This window comes from Oncorhynchus kisutch, linkage group LG8, assembly GCF_002021735.2.
Source record: "Oncorhynchus kisutch isolate 150728-3 linkage group LG8, Okis_V2, whole genome shotgun sequence".
Taxonomy (NCBI): domain Eukaryota; kingdom Metazoa; phylum Chordata; class Actinopteri; order Salmoniformes; family Salmonidae; genus Oncorhynchus; species Oncorhynchus kisutch.
In genome coordinates, this window is record NC_034181.2 from 67,514,243 (window position 1) to 67,533,918 (window position 19,676).

The 19,676-nt window shown below is 42.5% G+C and overlaps 1 protein-coding gene across 1 annotated transcript in view; it reads left to right on the plus strand.

The window, feature by feature from the left end:
* Window positions 1-6,023: 6,023 nt before the first annotated feature.
* LOC109894995 (protogenin A-like) overlaps window positions 6,024-19,676 on the plus strand; it is a 38,939-nt gene continuing 25,286 nt past the window's right edge. The window contains exons 1-2 of the mRNA XM_031830967.1: window positions 6,024-6,161; window positions 7,287-7,589. Coding sequence (XP_031686827.1) covers window positions 6,095-6,161; window positions 7,287-7,589 — 370 coding nt within the window. The 5' untranslated portion in view covers window positions 6,024-6,094. The remainder of the gene's footprint in view (window positions 6,162-7,286; window positions 7,590-19,676) is intronic.

The following is a 19,676-nucleotide window of genomic DNA, read 5'->3' on the forward strand; positions in this document are numbered from 1 at the left end:
ATCAAATGTATTTATATAGCCCTTTTTACATCAGCTGATATCTCAAAGTGCTGTACAGAAACCCAGCCTAAACCCCAAACAGCAAGCAATGCAGGTGTAGAAGCACGGTGGCTAGGAAAAACTCTAGGCCAAAACCTAGAGAGGAACCAGGCTATGAGGTGTGGCCAGTCCTCTTCTGGCTGTGCCGGGTGGAGATTATAACAACATGGCCAAGATGTTCAAATGTTCATAAATGACCAGCATGGTCAAATAATAATAATCACAGTAGTTGTAGAGGGTGCAACAGGTCAGCACCTCAGGAGTAAATGTCAGTTGGCTTTTCATAGCTGATCATTAAGAGTATCTCTACCGCTCCTGCTGTCTCCAGAGAGTTGAAAAAAGCAGGTCTGGTACAGGTAGCACGTCCGGTGAACAGGTCAGGATTCCATGGCCGCAGGCAGAACAGTTGAAACTCGAGCAGCAGCACGGCCAGGTGGACTGGGGACAGCAAGGAGTCATCATGCCAGGTAGTCCTGAGGCATGGTCCTAGGGCTCAGGTCCTCCGAGAGAATTAGAGAGCATACTTAAATTCACACCGGATAGGACAGGAGAAATACTCCAGATATAACAAACTGACCCTAGCCCCCCGACACATAAACTACTGCTGAGACAGGAGGGGTCAGGAGACACTGTGGCCCCATCCGATGATACCCCCGGACAGGGCCAAACAGGAAGGATATAACCCCACCCACTTTGCCAAAGCACAGCCCCCACACCACTAGAGGGATATCTTTAACCACCAACCTATCATCCTGAGACAAGGCTGAGTGTAGCCCACAAAGATCTCCGCCACGGCACAACCCAAGGGGGGCGCCAACCCAGACAGGAAGATCACGTCAGTGACTCAATCCACTCAAGTGACGCATAGGGACGGCATGAAAGAGCACCAGTAAGCCAGTGACTCAGCCCCTGTAATAGGGTTAGAGGCAGAGAATCCCAGTGGAGAGAGGGGAACCGGCCAGGCAGAGACAGCAAGGGCGGTTCGTTGCTCCAGAGCCTTTCCGTTGACCTTCACACTCCTGGACCAGACTACACTCAATCATATGACCCACTGAAGAGATGAGTCTTCAGTAAAGACTTAAAGGTTGAGACCGAGTCTGCGTCTCTCACATGGGTAGTAGGCAGACCATTCCATAAAAATGGAGCTCTATAGGAGAAAGCCCTGCCTCCAGCTGTTTGCTAAGAAATTCTAGGGACAATTAGGAGGCCTGTGTCTTGTGACCGTAGCGTACGTGTAGGTATGTACGGCAGGACCAAATCAGAAAGAGGTAGGAGCAAGCCCATGTAATGCTTTGTAGGTCAGCAGTAAAACCTTGAAATCAGCCCTTACCTTTACAGGAAGACAGTGTAGGGAGGCTAGCACTGGAGTAATATGATCACATGTTTTGGTTCTAGTCAGGATTCTAGCAGCCGTATTTAGCACTAACTGAAGTTTATTTAGTGCTTTATCCGGGTAGCCGGAAAGTAAAGCATTGTAGTAGTCTAACCTAGAAGTAACAAAAGCATGGATACATTTTTCTGCATCATTTTTGGACAGAAAGTTTCAGATTTTTGCAATGTTACATAGATGCAATAAAGCTGTCCTTGAAACAGTCTTGATATGTTAGTCAAAAGAGAGATCAGGGTCCAGAGTAACGCCGAGGTCCTTCACAGTTTTATTTGAGACGACTGTACAAACATCAAGATTAATTGTCAGATTCAACAGAAGAGCTCTTTGTTTCTTGGGACCTAGAACGAGCATCTCTGTTTTGTCCGGGTTTAAAAGTAGAAAGTTTGCAGCCATCCACTTCCTTATGTCTGAAACACAGGCTTCTAGCGAGGGCAATTTTGGGGCTTCACCATGTTTCATTGAAATGTACAGCTGCGTGTCATCCATATAGCAATGAAAGTTAACATTATGTTTTCGAATGACATCCTCAGGAGGTAAAATATATAGTGAAAACAATTGTGTTCCTAAAGCGGAACCTTTAAAGAGACATGCAGCTCTTTACTATTCACTATGTGTCATGGGCTCTTTAAGTCAACTGTGCAATAAGCACTTTTTAAATATATATGTATACCTTTAAAAATAGATTTTTCCCGTCGTCACCGGGATACAGAGGTTTTGCTTGACCACAATGAACACTGCCTACATATTGGCTGTGTTCGAGCGCATCAAATCAGTGATGTAGTGTTAGTCAATTCGGACTGATTCTAACCCTAACTTCATGCACACATCCCAGTTCAACCCTACCCTCAACCACAACCCTAACTCTAACCCTAACTTCATGCACACATCCCAGTTCAACCCTACCCTCAACCACAACCCTAACTCTAACCCTAACTTCATGCACATATCCCAGTTCAACCCTCAACCACAACCCTAACCGTAGCTTCATGTCCACCATCCAGATCAACCCTCAACCAAAACCCTATCTCTAACCCTGGCTTCATGTCCACATCCCCAAATAAGTTAATGAAAGGCTTCCCCTCTAAAGCATGCAGGGCCCATTCATATGATTCAGCTTACCCACAACTGCCCTATTTTCCCCCAATCCCCAAAGTGCTGGCTAAAGACCAACCCCCCAGGCCGAAGGGTCAGGTGGTAGGTCACACACAATTCAGGCCAGCCTTTTGGATGCTGCTGGGGTCAGTGAGGATGGGTGTGTATGTGAGCAGGATGACACTGGGTTTGTCCAATAGCAGAAGGCCATGGAGGTGCCGGATACTCCTCAGCCCACTTTTAACCTATTGATCTGGCCCCAGAGCTCGACCTCCATCCATGTGCAGCCCTATCTTCACTCCACCCCCTAACAGTGTCGTGTTGGCAGGTGCTCAAAACCAATTTATAATCGAACATCCTCGAGACCCCTCGTGAGGGGTCACCATAAATGAGGCTGCATATTCACTTTCACATGTTATGTAAGAGCAAAAGCCATAAGGTTAGCCTGGGTCACAAACAAACATCTTTCTAATACAATGATTCGTCAGGAGGGTACTGTAGTATATCTCTACGCAGCCTACTGGATGTTCAGTTATCGTGATGGATCACATAGTTGTAGTATTATTACATAAGAGGATCATAGTGTGTCCACATTGATTGTTCAGACCAACAAACAATATTAGGCTAAGTGATTTTAGAGTTATTACAGTCATAAGGCACTATACATTGTAAATCATGTTAGTTCAAAATTAGCAGATCTTAAATAAATAAATACAAATCTAATTAATAATCGTAAGTCCTTGCACTTGCATTTTAACTTCAAATATTTCACGAGTTCAGTTATATTTCCTAAAATAGTTTTGTTTCACCACTTTTACACCTTAGCTTTCATCCATTTTCTCTTTAAGTGCACACCTTGATCCTTGACTGTGAGAATCAGCTTTAGGTTTGGTTATATTTTGGGCTGGGGACACTCAATGACACAACAGCTGGGCCTCGGGCCCTGCTGCTGAATGAGAGTCCGGAGCAGGGAGGAAGGTCAAACTCACTCCATAATAAAACATGGACACTGGATCAATATCTGCATTTTCTGCATTTACGCAGCAGTTGTCCTGCTCCTACCAATGCTTCCTGGTAATTGCTGAGCCTAGTTCTCAGTGGTGGAGAGAGTGCCTCATTTCCATGAACAGTTTTTTCTCCTCCAGAGTGACCATTTGCAGTGCAGTTGTCCTGTTTGACATGGAGTGACTTTTACCGGCATGTGTTGAAACAAATACAAATGTATCTATCTTTACCCATATGCCTTAAAAAAGGTCTATGTGACTGAAACATTTTCATTTGTCAATTATGTTTAATTATGCAAGTATTCACAATGAGTTCTTCTACCAGTTCTCTATATCCATGTCGTCACTTTCAAAGTGGGAACGTTGGTCAAATTCCTCAACACCTTCTTTCCGTTCATCAATTGTCCCTGAGTTGTCTTAAACGCATCATACTGGTGTTGGAATACAGCCGTGTCCTTGAGAGCCATTAAAAATAAATGCATGGTGTAAATAGTATATGGCATTGGCAATTGATAGTGTGTAAGGCCAATATGTCAAGAGCTTTTAAAAGTTTTAAGATGTCCATAAATGTCTGAGCATTATGCAATGGAGGTTGCTATTTTAATGACACTCAGAGTTATGTTGTGGGATATCTCACTAAGAAAGTTACTGAATTATTGAGACTAACTGGGAAGTGTTATGATGCTCTGTCAACCTAAACCCTTATGATAGGTAATTGTCACCAACCTCTTTATTTTCCTCTTCCACTTTTCATCTTCTTCTGTCAGTTTGTTCTCTAACTGTGGCTATTAGCAGTCTTAACTGCAACTCCTTTGTGTTAGAATACAGACTCGTCATTGAGGGGCATTAAAAATAAATGCATGCTTGGAAGACAACATGATAACCAGTGGTGGAAAAAGTACCCAATTGTCATACTTGAGTGAAAGTAAAGATACCTTAATAGAAAATGACTCTAGTAAAAGTGAAAGTCATCCGGTAAAATACTACTTGAGTAAAAGTCTAAGTATTTGTTTTTAGATATACATAAGTATGAATGTAAATGGAATTGCTAAAATATACTTTCTATCAAAAGTAAAAGTACCAATAATTTCAAATTCTTTGTATTAAGCAAACCAGATGGCCCATTTTTCCCCCTTTTTTTCTGATAGCTAGGGGGACACTCCAAAACTAAGACATAATTTACAAACGAAGCACTTGTGTTTAGTCAGTCCACCAGATGAGGCAGTATGATGATCAGGTATGTTCCCTTGTTAAGTGTGTTAATTGGACCATTTTCCTGTCCTGCTAAGAATTCAAAATGTAACAAGTACTCTTTGGGTGTCAGTGAAAATGTATAGAGTAAAAAGTACATCATTTTCTTTAGGAATGTAGTGAAGTAAAAGTAGTCCAAAATATAAATAGTGAAGTAAAGTACGGATATCCCCAAAAATGACTTAAGTAGTACTTTAAAGTACTGGTGATAACTCACCTTGTCAGGTGTAAAATATGTTATATGCTTTGTTGGACCAATATCCTTTTGGCTATACAGTATCTGAAATGAAATGCAATACCTTGGTTAGAGTGGGAATTTGATCTACAGTCCAGCTAGCTGGTAGAGGATGGTTCTGAGTAAATCTGAATGGACTTTTAAATAGACAATTGTTGGAACAGCCTTGGGATAACCTAATATGAATAAATATATGCACACACACATAAACATTAGGCACAGAATATAACACATTGCCCTGGTTCTTTTTACAGACAGCATGATAAATTATTTATTGCATATCCAAACTATCCACATGAACTATAACTCCAAAGCCATTTCCACACAAACACACTTTTCCCGAGGAACTGATGCTTCCCAGGATTTAAATTCTCAGTAAGCAGTAGACCATAGTCACACCTTGCACATTAACAACTGTGAGTTTCGTGGTGGGTTTACTCTAGTCATCATCATTCAGCACTGCACTCAGGGCATGATAGCTGTGCATAATGCTCCCCAGATCTATGAGGGCATGTGGATCATATTCTCTCAATGATACTCAATCATGTTCCATGGTTGAAACTCTATATCCTTGTTTATTTAGGTATGTCTATGTCTAGGTGAATTATCATTCTAATTCCCAAGCCTCTTAGTTATCATTGAATTATCATTGATCCTGATGAGTCATCAAAGTAAAGGTCTGCTCCATGTTTTCAAAAGGCATAAGGGAAATTAACAAACCATATGCATTAATCACACAGGTGTGTTGTATGCATTAACTTTCGTGTATTAACTTTACACTAATACCAGTAACACCTGACCAAAGTATACCTGCTATGGCACTCATAAAAAAATAGTGATTAAGATGTTGGCCTGTGTATTGATTTGCCGACTGATGGTGGCGGAGGAACTCTCCCCATACGTTTCCCCCATGAATTACTCAACCGTAGAACGCAGGACTGGGTGGGGTGATGTCCATTTGCCCCCTAGAAAAAAGTAATCCCTGCTGCGATCAGAAGCGCAGTCACTCTCCTCTTGGATTAGCACGTAGTTCGACTGGAGGTAGTGGCTGAGAGAGTTAGAATGCGAGAACTATTTGAATAAATGGAGTCTTTTAAAAGGAAGTTATATCAGCGCTTGCTGTTTTTTGCGTTCTTTCTTCCAATCTCAGGTAAGAAAGTTAATATTTTGTTTGAGTTTATTTCAAATTGAAATTATAGCGACTGGTTTAGTGGTGGGAAAATGCCGAACTGGACATTGGAAGTGTGTCCGTACTCATAACGTTACTACTAGTATAATAGGGGTTGCTATTGACACTGATAAAGAAGAAGTTAGTTGAAGTGTTCTGTATTAACGAATATTCGACGTTGAAGAGTTTAGCCTTAGTTGCGAGTTCTATAGATGAATGGACGCACTGCCAGTGGCCGGAGTTTAGGGGGCAATGAAATGGCCACGCTGACCACTGACTGCTTCGAGTATTGCCCGATGTAGGCTATACATTTAGATAAACACAGAACCTATACACGTTTATGCTTGGTTTTTGCTTGTATCTCGAGTTACATGATAACCCGGGTTTCTGCATGCAATTGTGTACGTGCAGCACAACACAGCATTCAGATACACGTGGATTGTACAACATCGTCAGCCCTGGTTTGAGGTATTGATCAAAGCAAAAAAACATATAGGTTTGCCATGTTATGTTCATTCAGTACATACAAATTAATTATTATATCAATAGAAAAACTGTCTACTGATTTTATTTCCATAAATAATCCACTTTGACGTTTGATGCAGACAATTAACATAGGCAATTAACAATGAATATAATGTGGTGTAAATTAGGACATTAGATGTGTGAAGCCATCACATTTGATTTGGAAAATTCTAAAGGCTTTTGCTTCCTGTCTGGATTGTTACTTGTTTACAGCTGGCGGTCTTATCATTGAAAGGGGAGCTACTTATGAATTTCATGCTGGGGAGTGCAGTAAAACATTTGTCACTGAATGGAGCCATGAAATCAGTGACTTCACAGCTTTATGAGACACTAGTAATAGGATTCAATTAGAGCAGAAAGAAATGAAATAGGAGTAACCTGCTGTTGGATGGGCTCCAAGCCCCTGCCTGTAGGCACTATGATGTTAACATGCTTTCAAGTGTAGATCCTACCAAAGCAATATGCCTGTGGACAAAGTAGAATAGTTGTAGGTCCTGGCCTAGAATTGTCGCTAATTTCATCACATGGAGTCTTCTCCCACTCCAGCCAGGCACTGACTCTGTTCTCTTTTCTTCCCCACAGGTGTTTTGTGTTTTAGTGAGTTATTTTTTATCAAAGAGCCCGACGATGTTACTGTCATGCGGAAAGATCCCATTATATTGGACTGTCAGGCGCACGGAGAGTCGCCTATTGCCATCAGGTGGCTTAAAAATGGAGTAAAAGTTGTAGAGAACGAACGCGTCTACATTCTCTCCAACGGGTCCCTTTCTATTCCGGAGGTGGAGAGCAGGAGAGGAGACAAATCAGATGAAGGGTTTTACCAGTGCCTCGCTCAGAACAAGTATGGAGCCATCCTGAGCCAGAAAGTCTGTCTTACAATTGCAAGTAAGTATCATACTGGAGTTGTGTATAAGCACCACATGGAATAATGGAGAGGTTATGCAGGACCTCCAACCTTTGGGCCACAGAAGATGTACGTCATTGGTCATGTTTGTGCCTGGTCATGGAGAACTTCATAAACACAGTAGAAAAATAGACAACAGTTTACATTGGATGTACATTGTACACTTACTTACATAAGATAAGTAACATAAACTGTCCACATTCTCTTTCAAATCTATTAGTTACTGTGTAGTTACTTATAATTACCATTTCATGTAACTGCATGGGATCTGTGTGACTTATTTGAATGTGTTTAATACTTTGAAAGGTTAACCAAGCCTTAGTCTGAGGATGTTATGTCATAGCATGTCATAATAACAGTTACTTGATGAACAATGGAACCCCTGAGTCACAATTGTGTTTTCACCTTAAAAGCATGGTAAACATAACCACTTTAGAGGTGAGCTTAGTACAAGCCCCACACTATCAGCACAAGTTCTTAACTTCTTAGCAGGTATACAACTGAACAAAAGGTTTCATATACACTCTTAGAAAAAAGGGTGTGCCCAGAGAATAACCCTTTTGGGTTCTGGGTAGAACCCTTTTGGGTTCCATGTAGAATCCTCTGTGGAAAGTGTTTTATATATGGATTCCAAAGGATCTACCTGGAAACAAAAAAAGTTTCTTCAAAGGGTTCTCCTATGGGGAAGGCTGAATAACCCTTTTAGGTTCAAGATAGCACCTTATTTTCTAAGACTGAAGAGCAACAATCTCTGTGATGATTAAACAGAGTGAGAGATCTTGCTTGTAGTTATCTGCTAAAATGTTTAAAGCTGACATAGTCATTTGGGAGTAGATGGAGACTTTACACTCTTAACAGGCATAAAATAGGCTTTTCCCATTCCCAGGAAAAAGGGGTCTTTCTCTCATCACCAGCAGGGCGCTATAATTTTCTATGTAGTCTGATGCGTCTAATCTCTCTTCTTTCTTCGCCAGTGTAATGCCCAATGTTGGGCATTCCGGTTATCTAATCCACCTAATAGCTGAGGAAGGGAAGGCATTGGAGGCTTCAGTGGTGGCATTGGGGGGAAGGGGGGTACAGACTTCAAAGTTTGAGGCCTGCAGCCAAAAAGATACTCTGAGTGGAGGATAATATGTCCATTGGTGTGCAAATGAGGGAGCTGCAGGTTTGAAAGGTTAGGAGCTGTCCAGGATGCCGGTTACACCAGTGTTAAAGAGCAGATGACCCCTATTCACTGGACTGGGCTTTCATGTCGTTGCTCCATGATCACTGGGAATTGTTCTTTTGGAATGCTTTTTTTTTCTCCCAATAGCACGTATGTGAGCCTGCTGCCTATTCTTTTAAAGGGCCAGTGGAGCAGCTTTATCCAGAGCTGCTCTTTAGGGACCCTGTTCCCTGGTGTCACCACCCCCCAGGCCATGTTCCTTGCTGTGCTTCTTTTGCACAAAGGAATTTACTTTTTCCCCCTCCCTTGCATTCGCTTTCACAGGGAAACCTGAGCTTTTACGTGGCACTTAAGACATGCACTCGTCCAAGAATATTGTGATGGTTACTAATTCTAATTGTACCTGGAAAAGTTAGGCCCTGATCCATGTAAAATTGGGAAGGATTGTTGTGAAATTATTTAGTTGTGAAATTGTTACAATTATTTACCATTGTGAGGTCCTCTTCATGATTCCTGAAGAGCCCACTGGTTGGAATACTATTCTTTAGGAGCACATCTCCTGTCTGATATGATCCTGACAATCCACTGACAAGTAGATGTCGAGAGACAAGAATCTGTCAGTCCTGGTTCAGTTCCCTAAGCTGAATTCTATTGAAGACCTCTAAAACAAACAGACACCATTGATAAAATGTTTGCTTTCCAGATAGGCCTAGATGTATATGTAAAAGAGAAAAGTTACTATTTTTGGGCCTTTACAAGCACTTTTGAAATGACTCATAGGATAATCTCTCTTGGACAGATCTACGTAAACATAAGCGGTACCATAGCATCCGTTGGGAAGGAAGCTCCTCGTTCTGGTTCCGCTCCTCATTCTAGCATCTCTTGATCCCTTCACTTAACATGTATAGACCCAAAACTTAATTGAGCACCTGACCAATTACACAATACTTTTGTTCTGGGTTAACCGAGATTACTATCAGGACAATTGAGTGCAGTACAACCTCAATCTTTTTTTGTTTTGGAAGATGCCTTACAGACTTGTAGATGCTATACCAATAAAATACAGAGTTAATGAGCCTTGATTTGCATGAGGTCCATGAAAACGGTGACTGCCTTAAAGCCACTAAAACTACTCTGACCCTCTCACATGCTATACAGCAAGTTTCAGTCCGATATTACTGTGGCCTGAGTCCTTGCTGTGATTTTTACAGGACGCTGTGTGTTTGTAGTTTTATTAATTGAGAGGGTTTGCTCTTTTATATTATGAACTTAAGAGGTGATAAAGGCTGCCAGCAGAGTTTAAAGGCTTGTTTTAAAGGGACACTTAGACCTGCTTGACGGTCTATCTGGAAGCTCATAAAATTTGCACGTACCTGAGAAATGCTCAGTGGTAGAAAACAAAGGTGGCAGTGGGGGTTGTCGAGAATCACACACACACATACAGTACACACACACACAATTTTGAATTTGCCGTTCCCTCATACCACAGCCTTTCCTTGAGTGTCTAAATGGCCAAACTTTATTGCATGGCCAGCCAGTGAGACAGAGGCTAGTGGTCTCCTCACTATGGTTTTCGGCTCTGCTACTCTGAAGAATTAATGAAAAGCTTTTCACTCTGGCCTTCTTTGTCCACCTTGCCCCCAACTGCCCCCTAACTAAAATTAGTTATTTGGGGGGCATTTGTTTGTCCAGAGATCAATGGTTAGGACAGCTGGGCCTATTCACTTCTGGAAGGGTAATTATGACAATGGCACTGCAGAGTTTTATTAAACTTTTATTACATTTTGTTTTTGGAAATCTAAAATCAAATGTGATTATCCTAACTTCAATTATGCTTTTTCAATCAATTATTTTTAAGTTTATAAAGTGACTTTTTGTAAATGATATGACTTTCCGACATAGCCTATTTGTTTTTGTATCCTTAGGTCTTAAGATGCTTTTTATTGATGTTACTGTGCCCTAGGTGGCGTTTATGACGCCCCTGTTTGCATTGAAAAAACACTCCTCATTGAATGCTGTGAAAAGATTTCAGAGTGAGCGTTACTGTGGCTCTGAGCTTTTCATGTGTTGCATCCTTCACCAGGAAGATTGATAGTACAACATGTGGGGACCTTTTGTATCTTATGCCCAGAGGCTCTTCTCACCTCTGGCCTTAATAGATATCCCTCACTATCAGTCATGCTGCCAAGTCCTTTCTGACTCTGGCCTTTAGAAAGAATGTGGCATAATTTAACAAAAAATAACACAAAATTCGGTTAATTGTTTTATGTTATAAATGTGGGAAGACCATCCCTAAGACCATCTTAGGCTAGTTCTCTTTTCAGATCTGGTTTCGACTCTTTCAAAATCCCTTTGTCCTCGGAGCAGATGCGCCCACTTTGAAGCCGGGACTTCCTTTTTTACCTGGTATTTTTCTGAACAAGTAAATGTTACAGTGTTGAGTCAGAGATAATGATTTAAGTCGACCATTACAGGCAGGAAATGGAGGGTTTGAGAAACGTTAAATGCCAGTTGCCCTGAGGGAAACGATGAGAGGGGATTGTGTCTTGATGAACGGCCATGTGACTTGGTAGCTAACCACGTGAGTGCTGTCAATAGGCCTCCTCAGATTGATGGGGTTCTCCGTAGAGACAGTCTCATGTGTATGATCCCTCCAGGCATCCTAAACCATGTTTCCAGAGGTTCACAGGGCATTACGCAATACACAGACATTGTAAAACCATATCCATGTCCTTGCCCATATCCTTATCCATCGGTTCTGATGCAAGGTCTTACTGTGAGTGTGCTGGGATGTTTTTAATTGATTCGAAAATTAGCTCCCAGTTGTGTTTTTTCAAGGTTACAAAACCAGTGTAGAGAATATATCTTGCTCATTGGTGTCATAAGAGAGAATAGATAGGAGGCATGAAATATATAACAAATCACACACATCCCTGATGAAAAAACCCCAGCATAGACCAGCATAGGTTGGTTCAGCACAGGTGCTGGTTTTGCTGTGTTTTTGTGGTGACCAGCTTTACCTGTATTTTTGCAGGTGGCCTGCATAAGTTGGTTAACATTGGCATTCAGAATAACTGCCAAGGTTAGCAAAAATAAGAAATTAAACTACCCAAATAATAAACTGGGACAACCATTTCAGTAATGGGTGCAATAAATCCAACTAACAGAAAAATGTATGTTATTTATCTTTGTTTAACATAAGATTAATTAATCAATCAATGTACATGCAAAAAACACAACAAACAATTCTAAAAATCACCTGCAATAGAGCATGCTGGGAAATGTGATAATGATGGGCGTGGTCAGACCAGCTTAACCAGCTTGGTCACCAATATACTAGCAATACCAACATAAGCTGCTATGTGTCCAAAACACAGTGAAGGCTGGTCACCAGTGTCTAAAATAGCAAAACCTGGTCTAGCAAAACCAGATAGACCAGGCTGGCCAACCAGCATAACCAGCTAGAACATGCTGGTCAAACCAGCTTGACCAACATCGGACCAGCATGGACAAGCTTGAAATGTATGCTGGTCTATGCCGTATTTTTCAGCAGGGATTTGGGACCAGTTTTGACTACCCCGATAAATGCAAGCATGTAGTGCAAAGATACTTGGCCTCTGGAGTAAGCATACAGAATAAAGGTTTTAAAAAACGGAGTACATGGTTGTAAGGATTCCTAATGCTGAACAGTTTACTAACTTCATATTGTGGTCGACAATAAAGCACCCAAATCACTATTCCACAGCAGACTTTGTGACTCCAACAAAATGGTTGTTTGACCCCACCAGCTCTCTCCGTGTGTGACCACAGCCCCAGTGTTTATTTTGGTTGCTAAGGAATGTATAAGACCTGCAAAGGCTTGGCAGCATTAGGACCACAATAAAGGAAAAGCCAACCTAAAGGCACAGTAATGGATTGAAGTGAATGTTTGAAATAATTATTTAAGAGAAATAAGTCTCGGAGCCTGGATTCGTTTTTCCCTCATCAGCATCTGTGGGACAGGAATGGTTTCCATGGTTTCCTTGGACCGAAGTTCCAGAGGTCCAAGGTTTCTTTAGATTGCCCAATAGATGTTAGGTACTGAGATTACTCACAATTTAAATCCTCCCTGCAATAATGCTAGACATTCATTCTCATTTATCAATTACTTCAACAGTCCCCTATCAGTGTTGACCCAAACTACAGGTATGTCTACCCAAAAAATGTGTTATGCTTTCAAGATTTACTCCATTGGCATCATCTCATTGGATTTTGAGCACAAAGCCACATTTTGTGGTGACTTGTTTTCATTTTAGAGAAACAAAGCATGACACTATAATTGATTCAGAGGGGTTGGGTTAAATGTGGAAGACACATTTCAGTTGAATGCATTCAGTTGTACAACTGACTAGGTATCCCCCTTTCCCTTAATTAAGTATAAGACTGTACTGATTTGAAATTGACTGTTTAAAACCAGCACTCTGATGAAGAGATTAGACACAATGAAAACACTGTCTCTGGTGGGTGAAGGGCTGATGTTGAATGATTGGAGAACTTTGACACCAGATAAGAGATGGGAGGAGGGGGCAAGTGTCCCTGTCCTAACCCCACTCCCCCACTAGCCAGGGGACTGAGAGGTCACAGTGCTCATGGGATATGTGCTTTGTTTGGCCTGGGCCAATGACCATTGGGCTGTTCTGCAGGCTCTATGGAGCTTCCTCCAGTAGCCTGCTTCCTGGCCCAGCCCAGCTCCCCCGGCCAATGATTGATTTGTGGGGCTTTTCAGCATTGCATTCTTCCCCTCAGTTGCCAGGCTGAGCATTCTTTTTCAGGAACCCTTATTATTTATTAAAGGGGGAAAAGACAAACGTGGTGTGGGGTCATTGCACATTATGAAGGAACTCATCACTCAAGAGTTTCTTGGGTTCTGTTCCATTGGAGGCATTTAATTTGAAACTCATTAAATAGCCTCCTTTAAAGCAACATAAGGAAACAAAGCAAAGGATTGATTTGTCAACTAGCTCCTTTTGTTTCCACTCAGAGTTAAGGTTAGGAGGGAGAGAGACTAGCCTGAGCTATTCTTGTTACATAGTGTGGAATACCTAGAACTCATTCTGATGTGTGACGCATTCCAATGTACAGAAAAGACCCAAGCACTACGCGACTCAGTCCCTCTTGACAGAAAGAGACCTGGGCGTTCCTCTTATCTTTATTTTCTGGGATTCTCAGTTCTTTGCCACCTTTTGACCTTTCATCAAATGTGGGCAGCAAACCATTTACATGAAACCTCCACAGTTTGATATTTACTGCTTGCTTCCTAAACTGTTTCCTCTCTTAGGCCATTCATGTGTCATTTGCATATGAAGTCAGGAAATGAGCGGTCCTCCCCACCCACTCACCCTCCCATGCTGAACCCTTCACTGCCCAGCTCTGTCCACAACCCACTGTCCCTCATTTGAATGAATTGCACAAATCAATATCACCATGTCAAACATTTGTCATAGTAATTATCACTGAATTGAATGTTTTTTGTGTGTTTTTTTGTTGTTGAATTTACCCCTTTTTCTCCCCAATTTCGTGGTATCCAATTGTTTAGTAGCTACTATCTTGTCTCATCGCTACAACTCCCGTACAGGCTCGGAGATGAAGGTTGAAAGACGAAGGTTGAAAGTCATGCGTCCCCCGATACACAACCCAACCAAGCCGCACTGCTTCTTAACACAGCGCGCATCCAACCCGGAAGCCAGCCGCACCAATGTGTCGGAGGAAACACCTAGCACCTGACAACCTTGGTTAGCCCGCACTGCGCCCGGCTGGCCACAGGAGTCGCTGGTGCGCGATGAGACAAGTATATCTAAACCGGACGACGCTAGGCCAATTGTGCGTCTACCTCGTGGCGCGAACCCAGAGTCTCTGGTGGCACAGCTGGCACTGCAGTACAGCGCCCTTAACCACTGTGCCATGTTTCTAGAAATTGGTTGAAATGAAAACCAAATGCTTAACAGCTTTAGTTGTGTTATGGCTCTTGATGAGCCCTCTGACAGGTCTGATGACGTTGAATGCTAAAGTGGTTAAATGTTTTATTGGGTTGAGTACAGAACTGTTCAGAACTGTCCGTATTTGGACCTTGAGGTCGAGGCCAAGGAGTTTTGTTGAAGTCATAAATAGCTGTTCGCTTCTTCCTTTCCCTTGCAATGCTATCCAAAGAAATCATCCTTCAGTCCTACTGTTTAACACTTACAGTAATGCTATTTGTTCTGTCACTTATGACTCATAAGGGTGGGGGGAATCAATACTCCTTTATACTTTCATTGATTATGAGTAGGGCCCAGAGGGTTTCCTGACCACATGACCTGACCAGGACCAACTCCAGTCCCTACCTAGTCATGCGTAGTGAAGCTGCAAGCCTCGCCCAGGTCATCTGCCAGATTAGGGCCAGTGTTTCCACTCAATTGCTCTGCAGATCGCTTTAGACAAAGCTGCCAGAGCAGATCCCCGACCAGCCACTCTGGATCTGGCCTCAGTGCTCATCCACCTTGTTCCAATCAGGAGCGAGGAGAAGTCACACATGTAGCCAGGGTCTTGAAGTAGATAGAAAGGTCCAGTTCTGTCCCCTGCTTGACCACTTACTGTGTTTGTCTACTGCTAGGAACCGAGAGGCCTGGAGGAAATTAGTGCTGCAGAGCAGAGCTCAGAAGCAGCCATTGACCTGTCGACAGACGCCCTGCCTAAACTCTGAGCTCCTCTGTCCCTGCAAAAAAAAAAAAACATAGGAATGTTTCTGAGTTACAGCTCAGAGAACAACAAAGTGAACCCCTGACCACAGAGGGATGTATCTGAATGCACACATACTGACTCTGCACACTATAAACATTTGCTTTATGGTTTGCTTTACTGTGAAGATATTCTTTGCTTTTTATTATTAGTGGATTATACATGCTCATTGGGCAACCTCTCCATACAGCACATATAGAACACATTCTTCTCACCTCATTATGAGCATTTTTTTAACCTACATAGTAGTGAGGTAGAATTTGTGCCTGCAGTGTGATCCTTCAAGCTATAGTAATTAGGAGCGCATATAACTGCTCTGAATATTGGATTCCCATTTGTTAAAGAGCATGTCCTCGGGTGGGGTGGGATGGGGAGATTTGGGTTGATAGAGCACCCCTGTACTGTGGAGGAACCAGGGGGAAGGGGGACAGAGCTGGCCCCTGAAGTTTCGAAGGGAACCTTTGTCCGGGCTTGACCTGTCCACTGACCTGCGGTTTACTGAGCTTCTGGCTTCAGCAGGCCTCTGGAAAACAAAGAGATTGGCCAGCTGGGAGTCAGGGCACGGAATAATTCTATAGTTTAGTTCGGACATTGGTGAAGGTGTTTTCAGTGGTCACTCACAGATTTTTTGTTGTTGCTGTCAAACTTGTTTCTGTTTCTTAGAATAAGGGTGCAGTCTGTATTCTGAAAAACCTCAGAGGAGGTTTAAATGGTCATTACTAATAATGGAACACCCATCATTATGTTTTGTGTTAGAGATTTGATTTATTGTGAATCCCCACTTTGTTCATGATCAATAGTAACAGATCTTTTTTCCTACTCGGCACCAGCATCCACCAACATCTCCCATCTTCCTAGTGACTAAATGAAGAAAAGCATTATGCAAAACGTTGTTCTACTGTGCCAGTATGGGATGGCAGTGGACAGGGTTTAAGAGAAAGAGCATGTTAGCGGGGGCATTTCATATCTGTAGGAAAGGCAGAGTACCCTCCCAGTTTTAGGAGGCTCTGAGTGATTGATTGGCAGTTTGCAGAGAGCCAGCAGGGGAGCGTTAGCGTTGCAGCAGTGCTGGGGTGGCCTTGCAGGGCTCTGCCTTGATGGGCGGTGTGCTGGACAAGATTTGTAGAGGTTGGAGGTCAGAGGTGGGGTCACTGCAAGGGGCAGATGGCCAGATCCTCTTTTTTTTTGGCCGCCTGGCGCAGGCATTCACCCCATCATTAGAAACATCTGGGCAAAACATCCGTGTAAACAATAAATTATTTTACATTTAAGCTAGGTGGGTTTGGTAGTTATATATTCTCCAGGTGGTTGAATGAAATCATTAAGTAACAGAAACACATTGTGAAAGGTGGAGAATAGTCAAGTCACCTTTTCATTTATGGAGGCCTTGCTCAATAACTGGATACCCAAGGCTCCAGGGGAGAGGTGCATATGATGAGCATTTGTGTGTTTAATGTGTTTCAAAAGTAATCTGGAAGGTGACTGGAAGAAGTAAATGGTAAATGGGCACACAGAGATAATTGAAGGTATAATCTAGTCATTGTAGTGTGAGCCTCATCTGCTTTAATATTTCATCCTAAGAGCATTAGGTGCTGCCTCTGGCGACCATCATCACTCAAAGGAGATGGTCAATCGTATATTTTGAGCAGCCATGGCAGTGACCACAGCTCGACAAGCCCTAGCAGAATAGATTTTAGACTGAGGCTTAGTACGCAATCCATAATCAATAAGGATCTCTCTGGTTGTCAATCCAGCATTTTTTGACTGTTCAGAGAGACAGAGTATCTGGGAAGCTCAATGTCTCAAGCCCCCAGGTCCCGGGCTACTGGGATGGATGCCTCCATGTTGCATTGCTGCTGTTGTGCAACACTTAGGAATGAGTTTGATGTTGATTAGAGGTTAAACATTCTGTTCCTCCGTGGGAGTGTGTTGCCCAGGGATGGACCCCTGTATCCGTTCTATGATGCTCCCAATCCAATGCCTGCCTGCACTTCTCTCCACAGCAAATATTCCTCTGCAGAGGGCTGCACTGGGCCTGATGCACAAGAGACCTTACAGCTCAGAACTAATTCAATTAAAAATGCCCAAAGCAAAGTGGCCAGGGGCTCAGTGAAAGGATCAGTCCCCTTGTCTTCAAAATAACTTCACACAAAGAAATGGGCATCTACAGAAACTTGTGGCACACAACTCATTAGAGAAGTTAGCATTTCATTTGAAAGTCTGCAATCTAATACTAGAAGTAAAGTGCTCTGAAAATAAAAGTTAAATGCAAAGTGGCGCAGCTCTCTAAAACTGGTCAGGGTAAACAATGTAGGTTATGGATCCTAAATGAATTTGGTTCATTCTAGCTTTGCTCATGAACGGTACATGCTCTGTTCGTGGCCAGTGGAAAAAACAAGAATGTCTTTACCTTGAAATGTCCGAGGGTAAGCTGTGTTTAGGAGGGACAGACTTCCTGAAGACGACACGGAGTAGTTGTCAGAGTGCAGTGCGCTGATCAGGATTCACAGAGAGCCCAGTCTGGCAGTTAGGGCTTTCCCGCTGTTCAGCACCACGACACATGGAAACCCAGGTTACATCCAGCTATCCATATCGGCTGTTATAGAGGCCAGGACACAATCCAGTGTGTTTATGACGGGGTGGAGTTTACCTTTAGGCAAGGTTTCTCGAGAGCAGTGCTTGAGATTTACGTTGCTTTTAAGTAGTACTCTGAGAAAGGTTTGTTAAGGATACAGCTAGAAGTGTACCACCTGTGCTGTGTGCTGATTGTCAGTGAAATTTGATGAGTGGTAATAGTTCAATTATACAGACTTATGGTGCAAGAAGATGTTGATTGGGGTCCTCTCTGAAGTCAGTGGCAACAGCTGTTCAATCAGAAATGATAAACCTTGCACCTATCTTTGCACGTATGTTTTCTTCATCTGTTGCCCACCCCCACCCCTGGATTTTCTCCCCTGGCAAGCCTGCTGTGTTTGATGTGCGTTCAAGGTTTTTTGTGTGCAGAATGTAGAGAAGAGAGGTCATTTCTGTGATAAAGTTAGTAGGGGAGCCTCCGAAGGTAAACACTAGGGAGAGTATATCATTGTTTCACTGGGCTAGCGAGATAACTGAGCCTAGGGAGGGGGGAGAGAGTTGGATAGAGAGAGAGCCCAGGAGAGGTACTCTGATGCCCCTCTCCCCTCCCCTCAGACTGCCTCTTCATCTGTGAGTGCTGATGGCTCCTCGCCCCTGCAGCATAAACAGCATCGGATGTGTGCAGAGGTCAAAGAGCACTGCAGTCTGTTTGTTAATCCATTACTTAAGTGGTGCACATTGCATTCTGAACATGCAGCTGTTTTGAATCTGAAGACACATGTCACGTGTATCTTTGAATTATCTGATTCCTTATTCTCTGAGTAGAAAATGGGTGAAGAGGATTTTGTTTTGTGGTACTTGTTTTGGGTATTTCTGATGTAGTCTTCTTTATATAGTCCTTCACTGATGTAGCCTAGTCCATTGGTTGCACTGGGTCCCAGTTGTGCCAGGAGTGGTTTGATTTGTTTATGATAATTAAGTTGATGTTATCCAGACCTGGGGATTTTTGGTAAAGATTTTATTTATCTCAATCCTTCCAAAAATGTGATTTAAATTGTGGTCTGTATCAAGAGCAGCAGTACCATCATTTATTTTAATAAAGTAACTGTCCAGTGTTTCCAGATTTATATGAAATAAGATGTATTATTAATTACAAAATTAGTGAAATAGTTTTCTTTCCAAAAATTGTAATTACGTGTGTTACAATACAGATTTTGTGTGTTGGAATGGTGTGGGCGTGGGACACACTCTTTTCACGCCACTTCGATACAAAGTGATTTTCGTAGCAGGTTTGGAGAGCATTTTCACTAACCCTAACCTTAACCCTTTCCTAACCTTAACCTCAGTCTCCTAATTGGCTGTTAATTCTCCTAATCTGCTGCGTAAAGGCTCCTAACCTGCTACGAAAAAGTCACTTCGGTATTGAAGTGGCATGAAAAGAGTGTTTCCAGTGTGGGCGTACCCCAATAACAGAGTAGACTGCTGATTGGCCATCTCATCCTCCTCAGGAGGATGACATCATACTCCATGATGAAATAGCAAGCATTTTTTAAATGGTCTGTTTGAGATACAAATT